The sequence below is a fragment of the Protopterus annectens genome, chromosome 8.part0, assembly GCF_019279795.1.
Source record: "Protopterus annectens isolate FY-2018-M chromosome 8.part0, PAN1.0, whole genome shotgun sequence".
Taxonomy (NCBI): domain Eukaryota; kingdom Metazoa; phylum Chordata; order Ceratodontiformes; family Protopteridae; genus Protopterus; species Protopterus annectens.
The window spans coordinates 1,908,154,883-1,908,175,831 of NC_056741.1; the positions used below are offsets into that span (position 1 = coordinate 1,908,154,883).

Here is a 20,949-nt window from a genome sequence, read left to right on the forward strand (position 1 = left end):
TAAAAGACTCTTTCTGTACCATATCTTTAAATATTTTCTTAACTTACATTGTCATATGTTCAATTCTTGCCCCAATGTTATTATACTGTTATAATACTGAAATACATTGAACTAGTACTGAGATACAGACCCTCTGACTCACGTTAAAAAGAATTATGTCAAATGTCAGCATGATTTAACTGTAGCAGAGAATTCAAATAGAACTAATCATACCATCATCACTGTTTTTTGACCAAGCGCCTTTAAACCTGCCTGTTAAGTGCATCTGTGAATTAATAATGTCAATCGGATGAATCAGAGAAAACATCTAATTTACAGACATATAAGAATATAGAGAAGTACTGAAGATATGTTATATAGTTATTTGGCATGCAGATCCTAATGGGACATTTTTATTTGCTCAGCATGACACTTGTACACATGGCAACCATGGTCTAAGTCAAGTGAAAGATTCCAAGATTGTATTTTGGCAGAAGAATATCTGTGTGTGATGACAGACAACCATAGCTAATTATGACTGACAGAACCTAATTTATCTACCTCAGACTATCAGAGACAGAAACCAGTTTATCTATTTCGTTAGAGATGTAATTGTCAAGAGTAAGAATTTTCACTGTTTAGCATTCCATACATCTTCAGAACACCTATGTGTAAGACAGAACTGCAGCAGATTACAAGTGTTTGTCTACATCTGATGGAAATGCAATTCCTGTGATAAAATATTTTCTTAACATTTCATACATCCTCAGAACAGCTAACTTCACAAATTAACTGTGATTCCAACATAGAAAGTTTACATAACTATGATCAGAAGTGACTGCTCTGCAAACAGATTTTTGAGCACCCTAGGGAAAGCATTATGAATAACTAGTGTGTGCTGACTGCATTGTGGAGTGGAGTCCTGACTGTGACCCAGGAGATGCTTGGTCAGTTAGCAGACTTAGTCCCTAAGGAATCAGCTGAGGGATGACAATGGGTGGCATTTTGCTGGGAAACCTATCCTATCCAGAAAGAAGGGAATATTGGCTAGGACTACAGCCCAAAGTAGAGACAGGCGATTCTAATCATACATAAAGTATACGGATTACACGTGCAGATCATCCACAGACAGGATCTGCTTTGATGTTGCTGCATTCCAGGTATGGGGTGAGACTGTAAGCTGGGCATAACAAAAATTCAAAATCACTCATTCATGATCTCTCACCTCAGCACTGCATTCACTCCTGCTAGATATGGATTTATTTCAATAGGTTGATGATCAACATTGTTGAATCTAACATGGATGAGACCATATGAATGATAATGCAGTTCATCGATCAATGAGAACAACACAAAAACAATGTTTTGGAAATCCCCCCAAGCTGCTGTTACTTATTTGTGGATGATTTGATGTTTGATCTATTATAAATACGCACACACGCACACACACACACACACACACACACACACACATATGTTATTGACATGAATATTTTTTACAAGATTATAGGCAGATGCATTTATCTTACAACTAACCAATGGTATTTGACTTGCTCTTTTTATCACACAAAATTATTATTTTATATATACGTTGCAATATGTCTAATAAAGGTCTATACAAACTAAGAAACTAACAAGCATCCAAAAGCAATGGTTATTACTTTTTCTGCTAAATGTTTTACAAATTTGTAGCCAGGAAGGTCTACAAAGTCAATTTTTATACCAATTGTCACTGGCAGCCAATAATGAAAGCAAATGCCTGACCTGTGATAAAACTAAATAAAGAGACTAGACTATGAATTGTTTGATATCAATTTTTGCAAGTACACTAACAATCTAATGCAAACCAAGTAAGAAGGCAAATGAAAGAAGGCCTGACAATCCTTGCGATAAACAGAAAGAGAAGGGGAGCTTAATATACCGTGAGAGGTTACATATGACAAGAGCAGAATGAAAATGACAGCCGCTGTCACATAATGCAGAAATAACTGCACGCCAAACCAACAGCAACAGAAGGCATTCCTACAGATACTGTAATGGTCACATTTTGAAAGCAATCTGTTGTGGTTACTAAGGTATGACAGTGTTTAAAGTTTCATAGATACACATTTTAATAGAATGTCAGTGGATACTTACTTTAGAATCTTAAGGGATGCCATGCTAGGAAGGGCTTCAGCCATTCTGATCACAGCGTCATCACCAATGCTGTTCGTACTTAATCTAAAAGAAATAACAAAGGAAAATCTTGAATCACGACGAGGCAAATGATTTACAGAAACATCTGAACAGGTGATCAGTCTGAAAATAAATCTTTATAAAATCAATTGCTTTAATGGCAAATCACTTTTCCTCTTACACCATGCCCATACATGATGCCTTCAGTTAAGGTCTTATCTACTGAAAACCATCTGACAACCAGTGACCAGAACAGACTAAGTAGGCACCAGTGGGATAAAAGTCTGAAATTAAATGAATGTAGTTAGCACTCTAGCCTTTCAAATGCCTGAATCTCTTCTACCTGTTAGGCGCATATAATAAAACATGGTATAGATATAATAAAGATCTAACCCTACACCACAAACTAAGTGAAGCTTACAAATGAAAGTCCCAAATCAACTGCTCAGAAAATTAAAACACTTAAACAACCAACAAATTCATGGATAATCTGTGATGGTCAGGAAAACAGGACAAACTTCCCAACAGTAGGTCTGCAGACAATCTTCATTAAAGAAAGTTGGCTCACAAAAAGATGCCTCTTATTTGAGCCAAGAGGGTCAATTTGTACTACTATTGGGTCTCCAAAATGTCAGCATTTTGAAATCAGGTTTCAGGGGCAAATAGCCCTCAGCCCCATCTACTAGCTTATATATGCCTACCCTACATCACACAAAAAGTGACCAAATGTCACTACTATCCTGTAAACTATTTCTGTCACTATGACAGATCTCCTGAATAGCATCAATTTTCCTGATTGCATTCTTTCATTTTTATGCTTTGTACTACCAATAGTGAAATTCAAAGTTTTGCTATCTATATACCAAACTTGCTTAAATCAAACTAATGTAAGATAAATCTCCTTGATTGTATAAATGCCACTGTACAAACATTTTCTGTCATTTGTGTATTTATGTTGTTATATTATGACATGGAGCTCTGACTGTATATATGCCACTGTGCAGAATTTTTTTTTTGTCATTTGTTGAATTTGTGCTATGTTATGGAGCTTTTCTCCCTGGGCCTCCACTGTAAATGAACCTTGTTCCAGTCGGACTTTCCCGGTAAACAAATGTAAAATAAAATAAATAAATAATAAATAACATGTGAATTAACTATTCTTTGAGTTGACTATAGGCTTTTCCCATAAACCTATTTGAAAAAAGTACTCTTGACAAAGTCCCTAAAGAATAACTTTATTGTTTTTAAAGATATATTGTCAAGGATGTTCTGGATAAGTAAACTCAATCAAGCTCATGTAAGTGACTATTATTTTGAAATACCTCTGGACTGCATTTGGTGATACATGTATTTTTTTTTCTTCCAGTGTATGTTAGTGGCAAGTCCTGAATAAAATAAGTGCCTTACAATTACAAGAAGACCTGAGCTCTTAGATTTTTATTTGAGTTTCTGTCTTGGGACTCTGATATGAATCTTTTGCTGAAATGATACATCTCTTTCCCACACAAATTATCCTTGACAAACCCTAACAGAGTCAACAAAAGCAGCATCCTTACTAAAGATACAGCCACACTTAGTGCAGCCCCCAATACATAGCCCATACGGCAAGCCAACATACTACCCTGAACTCTAGTCATAGGGAACCTCATTGTATGACATAATGATACCCCACTCACTGGGTTGAATAAGGAGAAAATAACAATCACTTGCCTATCAGGGACCAAGGTCTGCCAAGTTTTGTATGCAGTCAAGTCACTATGATTCAGTTGTAGGCCATGTAGGTGTAAATGACCTGAGACGTACCGCCCTTCACTATATGGAGAGAGACATTATGGAGCACTTGGACTGTATGTCACAGGCTGGTATGAGCTTAGCATGAAACAGCATTCTACATTCTCCCAAGGATGATGCAACAATATAAACAGAAGATGATTTACTTTAATGATTGCCTTCGTTTTTGGTGTCATTTTAAGGTGATACAATTTTTGTCACTTTGGGAGGACATGGTTAACAACCACATTGTTTTGCCAAGGGTGGTCCGCACCTGACCCCTCTAGGCTTCTGAGTATTGAGTACAACATTGTCTGCCCCTGTACAGACTTTTTTTAGGAGACGCCAAATTGAGAAACCTTCAAACATAGCAAAATCTGCCCGAGGAAGTCTAAAGGTGTTACTGCTTAATGCCAGGAGTCTAAACAAGAAGCTTTACTCCCTCCAAGCTCTCCTCACCTTGGAGAATGCAGACATCTGTGCAGTTACCGAGATATGGCTTAAAGCCAAAACGTACCTTTGTGGTGCAAGGCTTCAGTGCCTTCCACACATTTAGTCCAACTAACAGACAGGAGCTAAACGTGGAGGTGTTTCAACCTACATCAACAAGAAGCATACCTCTATGTAGGTTAAACAGAATGATGCACTGGAGTTTCTCCATGTCCAGATTACCACTAACAAGTCCCATACCATATTTCATCAAGCTATGGGTTATTCTCTATGTCCTATTAAAACCATAGCTTATATTTAGACCTATTGAAGATACTCACCATTCAACTAAATACTATACTCAGGGAGAACTTTAATTATCCCTCTATAAGCTGGGAATCTTAAATGATCCCAAATTTGCAGGTCAGGTACAGAGATTCCTGACTTTGTAAAAATAACCCCCTGGACCAGTTAGTGCATACTGTTACTAGAGGTACAAACATAATGGATATGGTTAACACAAATATGAGAGAATACTCCACTCTACCCAATGTCAAGTCCTTTCTAGTAAGGACAGACTACAAAGCAGTCTCCTTCAAAATAAGAACTCAATTCTGTAACCATAGCAAAACCTCTAACTACCTTTTATTAAGTAATAACCTGTCAAATTTTCGAGCCCCTCCAAACCCAGACAACAGCAGCCTATGTGGGATTATTCACAAAAGTCCTTTACAACCATGTCAATAATTGCATAGAGCCTGCTGTGCCTACCAGAATTAAGCCCAAAATTAACTCAAAAAACAAACCACCCTGGTGGAATATAAAATTAAACAAGTTGTATAACAAAAGAAAAAAAGTTATAACTAAACATAAAAAGTGTAACACTAAAAAAGATAAAAACTCTCTCATCAAACTGAATAGACCACTAAGACGACAAATTGAGTCCAACAAAGCTAATTTTGAGGTAAAGATAGTGCCCCAGGCCAAGAAAAACCATAAGATCTTCTTTACTTATCTCCAAAATCTCAAAGGCAGTGCACAACAGTGTGGCAAACTCTTACTCAACTGAGCCATGCTCATGGAACCAAATGATATAGCAATCTTTTTGCTGACAAATTCAACTTCAACTTTACCCCAAGCCACACCACATGAAATATCACCTAACAACCTCTCCAATTATTAGTCCAGCTCTTAGATATGCTCTCTAAGGCCAAGAAATACAGCTTCAGTGGGCTGCAATAATATCCCAGGATGCCTCTTAAATACACTGAAATATGACTTATTAGGACCACTGGAGTCATTATTTAATTACAGCCTCTGCACAGGCTTCATGCCATGTGAATGGAGGACTGTAATGGTCATCCTGCTGCACAAGGGTGGACCATTAACAGATCTTAGGAACTACAAACCTCATTAGTCTGACTAATATATATACTATATGTATATATATATATATATAATATATATACATTTATATATATATATATATATATATATATATATATATATATATATATATATATATATATATATATATATATAAACCTTTCCTGTAACTAGTGTAGTCCAGATTCAGATTTGCTGTATCCAGGACTGTATGTAAGCTTCTGAGCGCCCCCCCCCAAGCTTTCTGTGTTGGAGGGAAGCCTTCTAGCTTATCAGTGGGAGTGGTAAGCACTAGGTAACCTATCTACCACATAAGGAGTGGTTCTGGCCCAGAAATTGTAGATATTGGCAGTTTGGGCAGTTTTTCTATCTCTCTCAACTTTCTAATTTAAAAGCCCACATTTGCACTTGTTTCCCCCCTTTCCTGTAACTAGTTTAGTCCAGATACAGATTCTTACTTTTAGCACTTGAATTTGCTTATTCGTGATCAGCACTTATTCAGAACTTGTAAGCACTAAAAAACCTACTAATTACTACAGCACTCAACCTTCCTCATTACCTAGAGGAAAACAGTTTTGGTACTTACTTTCCTCACTTGCTTAGAGAAAAACAGCTCTTGTACTCACTTTCCTCACTTATCTAGAGGAAAATAGTTTTTTTATTCAGGCATGTCCAAGAGTCAGCTCCCTGTGTTCTCTCCTGTCTATCTGATGAATCTGGGCATCTTGGGGCAATGTAGAAATTGCCTCATGTACACAGACAACCCTCTCCTGCTACCACCCAACACTACAACCTGTGAGAGATGCACTTATCTAGCCAAACTGGAGGTAAAGCTCTCTCCAACCAAGACTGAACTTGACAGTCAAGAGGAGAAGGTAAACACTTGCACCACACCACACTCATCACATAGTCTCACTAAATCTACACCACCAAAATCCACACATAGAAATACAAACACATTTGCAGAGGCTCTCGATAATAATCTGCTCAAGCAACAGAGACCTCCAAAGCAGAAATGCAAGCAACCTCCACCCCACAGCACAACCCAAATGACACATAGCCCACAGACTCAGTGTGCCACTCAACCACAGCCAATAAGGCATAACAACATACCCAACACACTAGTCATAGGCGACTCTATAGTCAGGCACACTGATGTCCCACTCACCAGGCTAAACAAGGAGAAGGTTACTGTCAGCTGCCTGTCGGGTGCCAGGATCCGCCACATAACCCATGCACTCAGGTCACTCCACAACAAGTACAAATATGACTCTGTCATTGTCCATGTTGGTGTGAATGACCTGAGATGTACCTCCCTGGACTACATGAAAAGAGACATGGAAGAGCTCTCCGATCTTGTAGCCCAAGCAGGTATGACCCTAGCCCTGAGTAGCATTCTGCCATAACCCAGAATGATGCCGCAGTACAAGGACAAAATGATTGACTTCAACAATTGGCTAAGCTTCTGGTGCCATTCTAAAGGGATCCAGTATCTGTCTGCCTGGGATGACATGGTCGACAGACCACGATGCTTTGCCAGAGATGGTCTGCACCTGTCACCCCTGGGATTCTGGATACTGGCTAAGGTTTTTGCCGCCCCATAGTGCCTTTTTTAGGCAAGGTTCAAATGACAAATTCACCACCATAACAAGAACAGGCAAGCAAAAACTGAGGGTGATGCTACTCAATGCCAGAAGTCTAAATCTCAAAATGCACTCACTCGAGGCACTCCTTAAAATGGAGAACATCAATATCTGTGCAGTGACTGAGACCTGGTTCAAGTCTCCGGAAACACCCCTGCATTACCAGGCTATAACTCATACCACACTTTTCGGCCATGTAACCTGCACCAGAACACCAAAGGCAGAGGTGTATCCATATTCATTAAGGATATCCTCACCTCCAGGCTAGTTGCTCAGCATAATGCAACCGAGGTTATCCAAGTGCAACTAACTCTGGGCAAAACTGCAATCCAAATTGTAGCTTGCTACAGATCACCCACCATGCCCCAGGATTCCCACTCCTCTTTCTTGATGTACTGGAAAATATTAGGGTTCAACCAAACACCCTAATAATGGGTGATTTCAACTACCCCACCATTAACTGGAAAAACTATTCATGTACCAACTCCTTAGCTCAACGCTTTCTGGAATTCATAAACTCCAGTGCCCTGGATCAACTTATCCAGAGTCCCACCAGGGACAACAATATCCTAGATCTAGTCATTACCAATATGAGTGACCGGTGTTCCACACCTGGTCAATGCCTCATTGGTCCGATCCGACCATAAGCTAATTACCCTAGATATCCACATCCTGCCTCCACCCCCCATATAAGAAACCATAATAAAAAATTTCTCCAAAGCCAACTTCATGCTTCTTAAGACAGGAGTGGTGAACTTCATGACACCCATGCAGATGGACAATACAGTTACGACTACTGAATCCTACACAATTGCACTTTATAAGCACTTACATGAGTGCATGGATAGTGCTATCCCAAACAGAACCAAGACACTATCCTCCAAAAAAAGGAAGACAATCTGGTGGCCCCCTGCCATAAACAAACTGTACAACAGAAGGAAGAAATTCTTGCAAAAGAGAGTAAAATCCCACGAGTGGAGGAGCTCCCTGGTCAGCCTCAGTAGAAGCTGCGATCCCTGATAAAATCCTCCAAAGCTAGTTATGAAAACAAAATCACCACTGATTCTAAAGACAACCACAAAGCATTCTATAGCTATGTCAAGAATCTGAATGGCAACACTCAGATCTGCTCTGAGTTACAGCACAATGGCACTAAATATACAGACCCAACTGATATTGCCAACATCCTGGCAGATAGGTTCAGTGCTAACTTTACCCCCCTCTCACCCCCTAAAGAGCCCATCTCTATACTGGAAGAATGCAAAGTTCCTGTAATCACGGCTGCACAGGTAAAATCCACACTATCCAAAGCCAAGAACACAGCATCCATGGGACCAGACAACATCCCAGACTGCGTTCTACACGTACTACAGAACGAACTGGCACCCCAGCTAAGTACCATGTTCAATCATAGCCTCACCTCAGGCTTTGTGCCTGCTGAATGGCGCACAACAATGGTTATCCCACTCCACAAGGGGGGAGCCACCATGGACCCCGGGAACTACTGCCCCATTAGCCTGATGAGCCTGGTCTGCAAGGTCATGGAACGTATCATCATGGAACTTATAAACAAAGACATTGGTAATTTCTAAACTCTGGATCCCACCCAGTTTGGGTTTGTAAAAGCAGATCATGTCTCCTAAACTTGATAGACTTCTTTGAAGCAGTCACCAAAGCCATAGACAAGGGTAAGGTGGTTCACACAGCCTATCTAGATCTTGTCAAGGCTTTTGACACCATCCCCCACTCTGGAATTATTTAAGCTCATTAAACTAGGTATAAATCCCTATGTCACAAGATGGGTTGCCAACTGGCTCACTAACAGAACCCACACTGTGAAAGTAGCAGACTCCAAATCCGACTTCAGACCAGTGACAAGTGGAGTACCACAGGGTTCAGTCCTGGGTCCTCTCCTGTTTGGTATCTACTTCTCTGAAATACAATCTATCACAGAAAGTCTTTGGCTAATGAAACTGGGAGCCATAATCGAAACTCCTAACGATGTGGACATCCTACAAAAGGGCCTCACTGAGACAGATGCCTGGTGTCAAAGCAATGGCATCAAGCTCAATGCCAAAAAGTGCGTTGTCATCCCCTTTGGTAAAAACTCTGTACCCATGAACTACAACATAGGCGGTAGTATACTTAACACCGAAAGTGTGATAAGAGACCTTGGGACACAGGTGGACAGTAGTCTCTCCTTTGATAATCACATCACCACAGTAGTCAGGAAATCTTTCTATGTGGCACACCTCATCACAAAAGGTTTCTTATCCAGAAAAAAAGAGGTCATTGTTCCCCTCTACTCATCACTCATTAGACCCATTATAGAGTACAATGCCCCTTTTGGTATGTACATCACAAGACATCTCCAACAACTGGAAAGGCTGCAGAAATACCTCACAAAGAGGATTATCCGCCTCAGACAGATGTCCTACGCTGACCGTCTCAAAAAACTCAAGCTTTACTCCGTCGCATATCGCCTACTCAGAGGTGATCTCTGCCTAACATAGAAAGCTATGTCAAACCCAGAGCTGTTGGACATGCTCCACTTAAAGAAATCCCAATCCTCCAAGCTACATGCTCTAGGGACCTAAACCTTGTCACCACAATAAACAGAACATGCCAGAGGGATAGATTCCTGTCCCAGAGACTTCCCATACTCTGGAATAAACTACCTATCTATATCAAACAAAGCTCCTCATTAGCACTCTTCAAGAAAAATCTTGATGATTGGATGGCAAATAGGAAATTCACCCCGGGGATCACCTCTGTGGCTCTGCTCGACAGTGGCACAGGAAAATAATTTTCTTGGGTGGCAAAAGCCAGAGTACCTTTTTGGCTGGGCTTGTATAGGCCCCAGGGCCGATAGTCTAGTGCCTACCTATGAACCTATGAATCTCATATGCAAATTCATGGAAAGAATTATCATGGAGATTATTAACAATGTCATGGGTAACCTTCAGACACTGGACCCAACCCAGTTTGGTTTTGTCAAAGGCAGGTAATGCCTAGTGAACCTGGTGGAATTCTTTATGAAGGTCACCAAGGGAATGTATGAGGACAAATGGTGCGTACTTCCTACCTTAACCAGTTAAGACATTTCACACAATACTCCACTTCGGCATTGTAAACAAACTCACGGAAGTGGGCATAAACCCCTATAACTTGCTGGATAGCCAACTGGCTCACAGACAGGACTTGGGAAGTTAGGATTGGACAGACTAGCTCCACAAACAGGCTGGTCACCCATGGAGATCCCTGAAGGTCTGTTCTAGGTCCGCTCCTCTTTAGCATCTATTTTTTGGAAGTCAAGCCAACTCAACGGCCACTGGCTTACCAAGTTTGCAGATGATTGCAAGCTAGAAGAAATTATGGAAACCCACCAAGATACTAACATTTTACAGGAAGGTCTAACACAGATAAATGACTGGTGACAAAACCACGACTTAAACTTCTATGCCAAGAAATGTATAATAATAGCTTTTAGGAAGTTGGTCACCCAGGAAAACTACCTCATTAACAAAACAGCCCTAAAAGTAGACACAGTAGCGAGAGATTAGGGGACTTGTGTAGGTGGTAACTGAGCGTTCCACCAACATGTGTCTAAGGTGGTAAGAAAATCATTCTATGTCAATCAACTTATAAGTATGGGCATGGTATCTAGGTACAGTGAAGTCATTGTGCCACTATAATCAGCCCTCATCAGACCCCCTCAATGAGTATAATGCCCCTTTTGCTTACACCTGATCAGGCACATGCAACAGTTGGAACATTCATAGAGGTTCCTCACCAAATGAATACAGGAAATAAACACAATGTCCTATGCATATTATCTCTTTGCTTTGCATCTATATACTCTGTTTCCTACAGACTGCCGAGAGGTGATTTATACCTGGCACACAAGGCATCCTTGGATCACACACTCATGGATTTATTAAATAGGACATGCTGAAGGAGCAGGTATGTATCTCAGAGAATCCCCATTCTTGGGAATAGGCTTCCTTTCCATGTCAGGTAGAGCCCTTCCCTAACTTTATTCAAGCTTAACTTGTTTCAGAAGACGGCAAATCAGAAATTCACCCTGCCATGATACCAATGTCTCTGATAGATATGCACATGTACAGACATACAGATATAGTCACACAAATTCACACATATGCATACATAAGAACCTTAACATTAGTCAAAAAGCACAGTATTTACCCTGATTGCTCTATAAAGACTAAATGGCAAAACAACAAAAACAAAGCAAAAAAATATTTTTGCAGGTTGGCAAGCCCCTCTTCAACCCCCAAACCCCCTGATAACTCTAAGATCACACAACAGTGGGGAAAGGGCAAATTCCCAATTCCTGTTGTACCATAACCTCCCACTAGGAAATGCCTTCATTCTACAGTCATATGACTCTTCTTTTCTGAATACAGATAAGACAACGGTAATGGCGGCAAATGAGGGAAATCTGAAGAAGCTGAGAAGTGAGATAGAAGGGAAAATAATGGAACATGTTAACAGTTTCAAAAATCTGGAAGGGGAGTCTGAGGAGAAGGGAAGTCTGAATGAGGAGGTCAAAGCTACAGTCAGATGGGCTGCAACCAACTAGCACAGTGTGTCAGGGGTAGTGTATCACAGACGAATGCCAAAGAAGCTGTAAAGTAAGGTGTACAAAACAGTGGTTCAACCAGTACTACTGTATGGTACAGAAACCTGGGCAGTAAATGCAGAGCAGTTGAGGAAACAAGGGTGTTCAACAAAGAGGTAGATGGGTTTGCTGCAGTCAGGCATGAGGGTCAAAGAAGGTAGGATAGTTGCATTAAATAGAGAGATATGGTGAAAATTGATACAAAATTCTGACTCCATGTAGGAAATGGAAAAAGGAAGTTGATAATGACTCTTCGATCACTTACTCTGGCAGCACATAGGCTAGATATTCTGAATATTCAACAAAAGGGAGGATTCATGTGTGTGTGTGTGTGTGTGTGTGTGTGTGTATATATATATATATATATATATATATATATATATATATATATATATATATATATATGGGTCTACTTTGCATGATCGACAGTTCAGAAAGTCGACTTTCATATGGCCGAGACCATATGATCGACTTTCAGAATGCCGACTACGTGAAGTAAACATTAAAACACAACAAACACTTACCTTAAACTGTTAGCAGGGGGGCTTTGCCCTCCTGCACCCCCCCATAACTTTAATATACCAACTCCGAGATTGCACTACAGTGCGGAAGTGGGAAAATTTCCCATTCAACACTGTGCAGAGATAGCGGTTCCTCACGGTCGGCTTTTCAAAAGTCGATCATATGGTCTGGGCCATATGAAAGTTGACTTTATGAAAAGTCGACTATGTGAGGGGGACCCATATATATATATATATATATATATATATATATATATATATATATATATATATATATATGTGTGTGTGTGTGTGTGTGTGTGTGTGTATGTGTGTGTGTGTGTGTGTGTGTGTGTGTGTGTGTGTGTGTGTGTGTGTGTGTGTGTGTGTGTGTGTATATATATATATATGTATATATATATATATATATATATATATATATATAATTTCAGTATCACGAGACTATAAAGTCGAAAAACCAAAACACCGAAATCCCAAAAGTACAAAATTTAAAATCGCGAACATAAACACACTATACACCACACAACATATACAGCGTCTCCACACTATAACAAAGAAACAAAACACACACAAACACAACAATACAAACACACAAACCTACCCTACATATAACAGTACTTATATATAATAATGCCGAAGCTGCACCAAACAGAAAAAGACTGTAAACTCATCACTTCACACTCTACAGTCCCTCACACACACACACACACACACACACACACACACACACACACACACACACACACACACACACACACACATCACATCACATATGTACAAACACCACCACTTCCAACACACACATACTCATACTCTTACCTACCTACCCTAACCCACACCTAAAACTTCCAAACATACTCACATGCACTCAAATCCCTACCCAAAAACCTTGAAAAATATATTCACTTACCTTAATCTCCAGCCATATCCACACACCACAATGTACATCAGGAACACAGTACATCCCACGTCACGTAACGCACCATCACAACTGCGGATTCGACATTTCCGAATTTGTAGTTATGAAGTTTCACTATTTTGGAAGTTCGGCTTTATAGTCTCGAAATACTGAAATTCGATTCAGTATTTCAAGATTATAAAGTGAACCTATATATATATATATATATATATATATATATATATATATATATATATATATGTGTGTGTGTGTGTGTGTGTGTGTGTGTGTGTATGTATATATATATATATATATATATATATATATATATATATATATATATATATATATATAATAATCTGTCTTCTGTTCCATGAGATGGTGAAATGCAACCTAAATTCTCCAGTTTTCAGATTTTACTCACAAGGCTTGTTAATTTTTCACAATATCTTTTTCTTTAAAATTGGAATACACTGAGCATGGACTTCGTCAGGTAAACTCAATGTTTGCACTTCAGAAAAATAACTCAACTCTTATGGAGGTGTGGAAATCAATGCTCGTACACAAGTGAATCTGCTGTCAGGTGGGGAGAAGGTAAGAAAGTTACTTAGGTTGTGTTTCTCACGCTGCAAAATAGTAGACCACACAATGTCAGCATGTGACATGTATGCATTAAAAACAGTGAGGAAATGCTGCAAGGTCATGATGAAAAAAGCACAACTGATAAACACAAATCATCAAGCCAAAACGATCACTCTAAAAAGTAATTGCCCCTGTTCTCAAGGCAGAGCAGTGGTGATTATCCTGTCTGCTCCATTGACTTGTGCCATGTTTCCTCACTGCTGTTCCATCATGTGCTCATGCACAGCAGATGAAAGTCAGGCCTATTTCCTTCGCAATACAGTTGCCTAGTTTCTGGATCAGTAGGCTAAGCCTATGTTTGGTAAAACCAGAAACTTGGCATTGAGCTTGACAACTGGGATTGACAAGTGACAGAAGTTAACCTAAAATGACCACTAGAGACAATCAGTATAGAGGTACTTCTTTGTCAAAATGAAAAATAAAAAACAAAAAAAAAACAAAAGAATGCATTTTTTTACTATTCATTGCTAACAAAACATGTGAGGATGTGGCAAACCACACATGGTTTCTTTGGAACAAGTAAGGAAACTGGTAAATGATCTCTGTTTTTGCTGAGAAACTAGGTATGTTGACATTTTAGAATGTGTGCTTCATTCTCCTCAAACAGTGAGTAGAGTAGTGTAACAGATGTAGTAGGAATGGTCTAAAGATCTACCAGAAAATTACTGGAACAAGTAAGGTATATAACATTTATAAAATAAGAAACAAACTTTCAAAATTTGAAGAAAAGGAGGAGATAAATATTTCCCTCAAAGCTAGGTCAAGAATGGACTGTTTAAAAGATAAGTTCCTCTTTCCCATCTGGCACTTTTTATTCCTCACACTTCTGCCAGTTACTGTACCCCATGCAGCCATAGATCCTGCCATTGCTCCTACCAGGATGCCCCCAGTGTGACTCTAGCATTGGGTGGATCCCCAATTCCTCTAGGAGTCAACCTTTCTAACACTTGGGGAGCAAGGGATCCCATCAGGGTCACAGGCTACAGCACTGGCAACCATCATGTTTGCAGTAGCAGCAGCTGTTCACCTGTTTTTGGACTTAAAAACTCTCCCGGTATGTTGACATCTGTAATTTAGCTGGGTGGTCAACCATAAGTTGCCTGAGGACACATCCACCAAGGGCCCTTACAGAGGCCTGACTCTTAGCCTACCATACTCCCAGCCTGGTGACATGTCTCACACCAGAACTTGTCAGGAGCTTTACTCAGCATATTTCCCACTATGATAGACAGGCAAAACCACCCTTTCTGTGCTGTCAAGTTTCCCAGCCACTAATCAAACTCTGTCAACCTAAGCAGTAACAAGGGCCTTATCAATTTATTCCACCAGTAAAGGTAAAAGATAAGAAATTTAGGCATTCATACCAGTGTGAGACTGAGTAATAGAATGACATGTAATAGAACTTTTGTGATGACAGAAAGGGAATAAGTAACTCTACTAAGGTGTTGCTTATCTCTAGGCTGGAAGTTGTAAACTGCCATCAAAAACACCATCATACTTTTGCCGATATATGCAAAATGTTGTCTACTGTGGTCCCAGGAAAGATAGGTTCCCTGTAGAGGCATGCACATTACTTATTGTTAAGCATTAAATAAAAAATGCAGGCATTTACAGCCATAATTTCCTACCACAGCAATTTTTCATGCCAGAAATCCAAGATGCTGTGTTACAGGTCTCATTTGCTACTTTTAAGCTGCTGCCTGTTTGAATATACGATTAACATAAAAACAAAAAAACAATGTAGCCAATAGAATCAATGACAAAAATATTTATTCTCCTGGTACCTCAGCCTTTCGCCTTTAAGGGATAACAAACTGCAAAACCACAAATACTTAAATAGTTGCATCACACTGAAATTACTTCATTAAACAAACAATTATCATACATTATTTTACAACATTAAAGAGAAACATTTAAAAACAACAAATGAGTGCTACCAACCAAAGTAAATTTTCTCATCACCCTCCACCAACAACCCACACACTTGACAAACTTTAAACTTTATTTAACTTTATTCAAAAATTCAACAAAACTTCCTGGTTGAGACCCCTGGGGAAAGGATTTGAGGCAAAGGGAGGGTAGTGGAAAAACTCTTTTATGTTACTAGGTATAGTCCCTTTTCTGAAACCTTGAGGAAGATGGTGATGGATTTATGGCCCATGATTATAGCAGATGAAATTTTGTGTAAAACATTCTAGAATAATATAACATTTTCCTTTAGTCGGTTTTGTAACTTGAAGGAATTACTTAATAGACCAACGTATGTGCAAAATATTCCTTAAAAGGTAGTGGGTTCATTCCCATGTGGTAACTGTAGTGTGTATAACAGGATTTGAAATGTTTCTGGTTCGTTTATTAATGAGTGTAGGTATATGGCCAAAAAGAAATTTAATTGTAGATCTTGTGGGGTTGTCTACATTTTGGGTTGTGGGTGTGATGTGGTAATATGGTACATAGGGCAGACAAAAAGGATGGTGAAAACCCATATTTTAGAACATTTAGCAGATATTAGAAATGGAGAAAGGGGAAAGTCCAGTTGCCCAACACTTTCATTCTGAAGATTTAGGGGATGGGGCTTCCTTGTTTTTTAGTGTTTTGGCACAAGCTGTAGGGGAAGGAGGGGATTTTGTAAAAAAATTAAATCAACTTGAGACCACTTTTATTTTTAATTATGGTACCCTTTCTCCAGAGGTCTCAATCAGGAAGTTCTGTTGAATTTTTTAATAAAGTTGAATAAAGTTTATAGTTTGCCAGGTAGGTGGGTTGTTGGTGGGGGGTGATGAGAAAATTTATTTTGGTCGGTACCATGCATTTGTTGGTTTTAAATGTTTCTCTTTAATGTTGTAAAATAATGTATGATAATTGTTTAATGAAGTAATTTAATTGTGATGCAACTATTTAAGGATTTGTAGTGCTGTAGTTTGTTATCACTTGAAGGCGAAAGGCAGAGGTACCAGGAGAATAAATGTTTTTGTCATTGGTTCTCTTGGCTTCATTGTTTTTTTTTTTATGTTTATTAGTTGAATATATGATTCCCTGATCTGTAACAGGCCATGCTTGGTATTTGACTATAGTGGTGGCGGGGATGGAATTACCAGATAGAGCCTTCAGGTGATCTGAGACTGCATGTTTGCACTGACTGAGATGCATACATATCTTTGGCTATGCATACATTGACAAAAGAAACTGCAAAAAAAATTCTCTAGTAAAATATTCTTCTAAACTCTTTGCTCAGTTGAGGACCAGAAGGTTGTCATGATGTGATAGCTTTATGAGTTTCTGCCATAATGGACATCTTTTTATAAAATATGCGAAGGCAACATTTATCTACCTTTAGGTGTGGTGTACTTGTAATTGATTATCTCAAAAAATGCTATGTACAGACTGCCTTAACCTAAATTCTTGAAGTAAGGTCCCAGATTATAAGTGCATTAAGCCACTCAGGCTGATTTCAAAATACTATGCTCTAACTGAAAAAAATAGTCAAGATGTACATCTCAAGCTTGTAAGAAAGAAAAAAATGTGTTCTTTATAATTTGGTGAGAACAGAAAATAAGACTCACCTCTCATGCAGTTTGAGTAGAAAGCTACCCAGATGGAAGATTATGAAACATTTCTGAATTATTCTCTGTGACCTCTTAAGATTATAAAAGTTGAATAAGAATTCCCGGTCAAACACATCTAGAAGGTTTTAAGCTAAGATCTGCCATGATGTGTGCAGCACTCCAAGGCTTGAACCTAGAAGGCATAAGCAGAAGATGCAGAACTGTGTCTAAAGCAGGGACAGAACTGGAGAATGGGAATGAAAACTTTGGAAAAGGAGATTGTCTAGTGTGTTGTTGCTAGGACACCAGAAAGTAGTGCATAAAAGTTCTCCACTTACCACAAACGTGGCCAATTAAAGAAAATGTTATTAGACCTGTACAAGTAGCAGTACTATTAGGAGTATTGTCAAGCATCATACTGTGGTCAGACTCACCACCAGAAAGAAAACATCTCTGAAAACTGGGTTCACCAAGACCCAACCCACATGGAAAGGATGATATAAGATGAAAGGTTTCTCCATGCCCACTTTATTTCTAGTTCACAGGAAAGTAAAGTGAAGACTGATGCAGGATAAACAGAGGATGCAAAACCCAATAAAATCAGTTCAGTGATTTTTTTTTTTTCCAGAGTACCCCCTTAAGATAGACTACAAATGCATGCATTTTAATCTATTTTGAATTTGAGCACGAGATAACTAGCATACTCAGATCCTTTGATAGTTTCAGCACGCTCGGATAAGGAACCAGGGTAATAATTATGTGGGAATAGAAGGACCCAGATCTTATTTGTCATATTGTATTTACATTTTTTTTGTAATATATTAACAGGATATAGATTTGGTAAAAGGATGCAACTTACTGCAGTTCTTCAATGTGAGAGCAGTGCACCAAACCATCCACAAGCTTCTTTCCTCCTGAGACACCAATGCCATTCTGTGAAAGGCTAGAATTACACAAAGCAGTAGAAAGAGCTTAATAAGCAGCTTCAGAAAAATGTAAGTTACAAAAATTTCATGATATGAGCTACCAAAACATCACTGGAACTAGAGTCACATAAGAGAGTACACTACATTAAAATCCATCTTACAAAATGGATTTTCTGAGGCCTTACTAATTTATTTCTATGTATTCCTAGTCTTTTGCAGCAACATAAAAATGTTATCAGTCAGTGAAATATCAAAAAGAAACAGTCATTTTTCTGTATAAGAACCATATTTTTTGTACCGTTACTGATCAAGGTTCAGAAACAAAAAGCAAGTGGTTTTAGACTTAAAACTTTTAAAGTATTTTATGAAAGAATATCCATGCAAGGGCAATAGTTTACAAGATTATATACCTTGGATTGTGCTAATGTAATCATAGCGTTCAACCTTTAATATTCGAAATGTAGAACACTGCCATAATGTTGGAACAAATGGGTAAAATGGTGAAACCTTACTAAACAACCACCTAGAAAGCTCAGAGTATGGTTCATAATTGTTTCAATATTTACAAAAATATATTTTGAGGTAAAAATGTTCATTATTTCCTATGAATATTTGTTAAAAGGTCTTAACAATGTATATCTGACAGACCCTTTAATGAAAAGCTGCATGGAAAATGAAAAGTTTAAAACTCATAATAAGGGACATTTGGGAGGTGCGAATGTAATATTCGGGTATTATTCTAATTCCATTATATGTTTAACTATTCTTGAATGCAGTTAGCAAACATTAACGTATTTAAAATATTCACAATGAGGCATACTGGAATACAATTTCATGCAGTTTTATATGCACATTATTACATCTTGTGAATTGTAACAGTTTCTACCTTCCTTCTATGGTGCTATTCCTTTTTAATCTTACTTACATGGCTCAACACTCTCCCGGGCATCCCTCTAAACATCTCTCACTTTGTAGTTGAGCTCATCACTAAACAGTGGTGTATACTCACTTAATTTTGCACACAAATTGCTGGGGGGGGGTCAAAGCTGGATATATATCATTCTTCTACTGAAGTCCCTTTAACCACTCCATTCCTGAGAAAAATGTTACCCGCCCCATCCCTCAGCAACATCCATGTCTATTACCTATTCTGTCAATGCACACTAGTACACAGCCTTCTGCTGTCATCTTCTAGTTGATCACCATGTCATATTACCAAGAGAGGTGGTGCTCCCTAACTTCTCTCTTAAAAAAATTCGGGCAGACAACTGGCAATGATGTCTTTTAACTTGTTCTATAACTTGATGTCGAAAATGCCACCTAGCCTCCTCAAATTGTTCCTCTCTTTTTATAGACCTCATATCTCTACCTACATATCTTCCTTGTCCCACTCTACATAAACTGGTTTCCCATTCCTGCACTGGTTTCCCATTCCTGCACGTTTTCCATTATGACGTTATCTATTCTACTTTTCAATGCAAAGTGACTATTTCGCCAGTCCTCAGGACAAAATGTTTATTAATATATAAATTAATATAAAACATCCAAATCATATATTTCTTTACCACTTAGTCATACTTCATTTTGTACTAGCACAATTCATCTGTCTGCAACACTATCCCGGTGAGCTGCCCTCTCCAAAACAAAAAACACTGCTTCCTCCATCTCAGATAGGCGTCCCAGGCCATGATCCTACATGGCAGCCCAGGAACTAATCCCATAAGGCAAACAGAAGCTATACCAGCAATATACCTCACTACTCCATATGTCCCTCTACAACAGGCATTACAGCAACAGTGGTCCCCCCTCTCACAAGGTGAAGCCTCTATGACATACGAAACTATGGCTCCATAAGCCTACTATCGCCCATCTGCCAAGGCTATGCAGGATCATCATGGAGCTCTGAAACAAAGACACAAGGACCTACAAACAGACATTCCTACCCAGTCAAAGACATTCAAGGGCACATCCTGCCTTTTGAACTGGGTGAGTTTTGTGAGCCAGTCACCATCTTGATAAATGAAGGGACACGTGTTCACACAACCTATCTGGACCACGCAATATCTGACCTTGCAATACCCCCTCAGGCATCAATGATAAGCTATCCAAACATCAACATAACCCTATGTCACAAGATGGGTCCTCCAAGCCAGCTCAGACAGAACCCACAGAGAGTTGCTGGCTACAGCTCCCATAGAGAGAGTTGTTGAAGTGGCATCCCACAGGGTTCTGTCCTGGGACTACTATTGGACATGGGTATACACTTTTCTACTACTCTTAAGTTCGGGAGGACTATTTCCACCAAGTCTTGAGCGACTGCAAACTGGTAGAGGTAATCAACTCTCAGCTGACACAAACTGCCCTTTTCAAGGTCTCTCAGGAGACACACAACC

General features: G+C 39.1%; 1 protein-coding gene across 2 annotated transcripts in view; it reads right to left on the reverse strand.

The window, feature by feature from the left end:
- The window catches only part of LOC122809712 (protein NLRC5-like), a 1,339,659-nt gene that overhangs the window by 459,836 nt on the left and 858,874 nt on the right, over window positions 1–20,949 (reverse strand). For both annotated transcript variants that reach the window (XM_044081407.1, XR_006365941.1), the window contains exons 25-26: window positions 18,490–18,573; window positions 2,116–2,199 (exon numbers count right to left, since the gene is read on the reverse strand). In XM_044081407.1, the coding sequence (XP_043937342.1) occupies window positions 2,116–2,199; window positions 18,490–18,573 (168 nt within the window). The remainder of the gene's footprint in view (window positions 1–2,115; window positions 2,200–18,489; window positions 18,574–20,949) is intronic.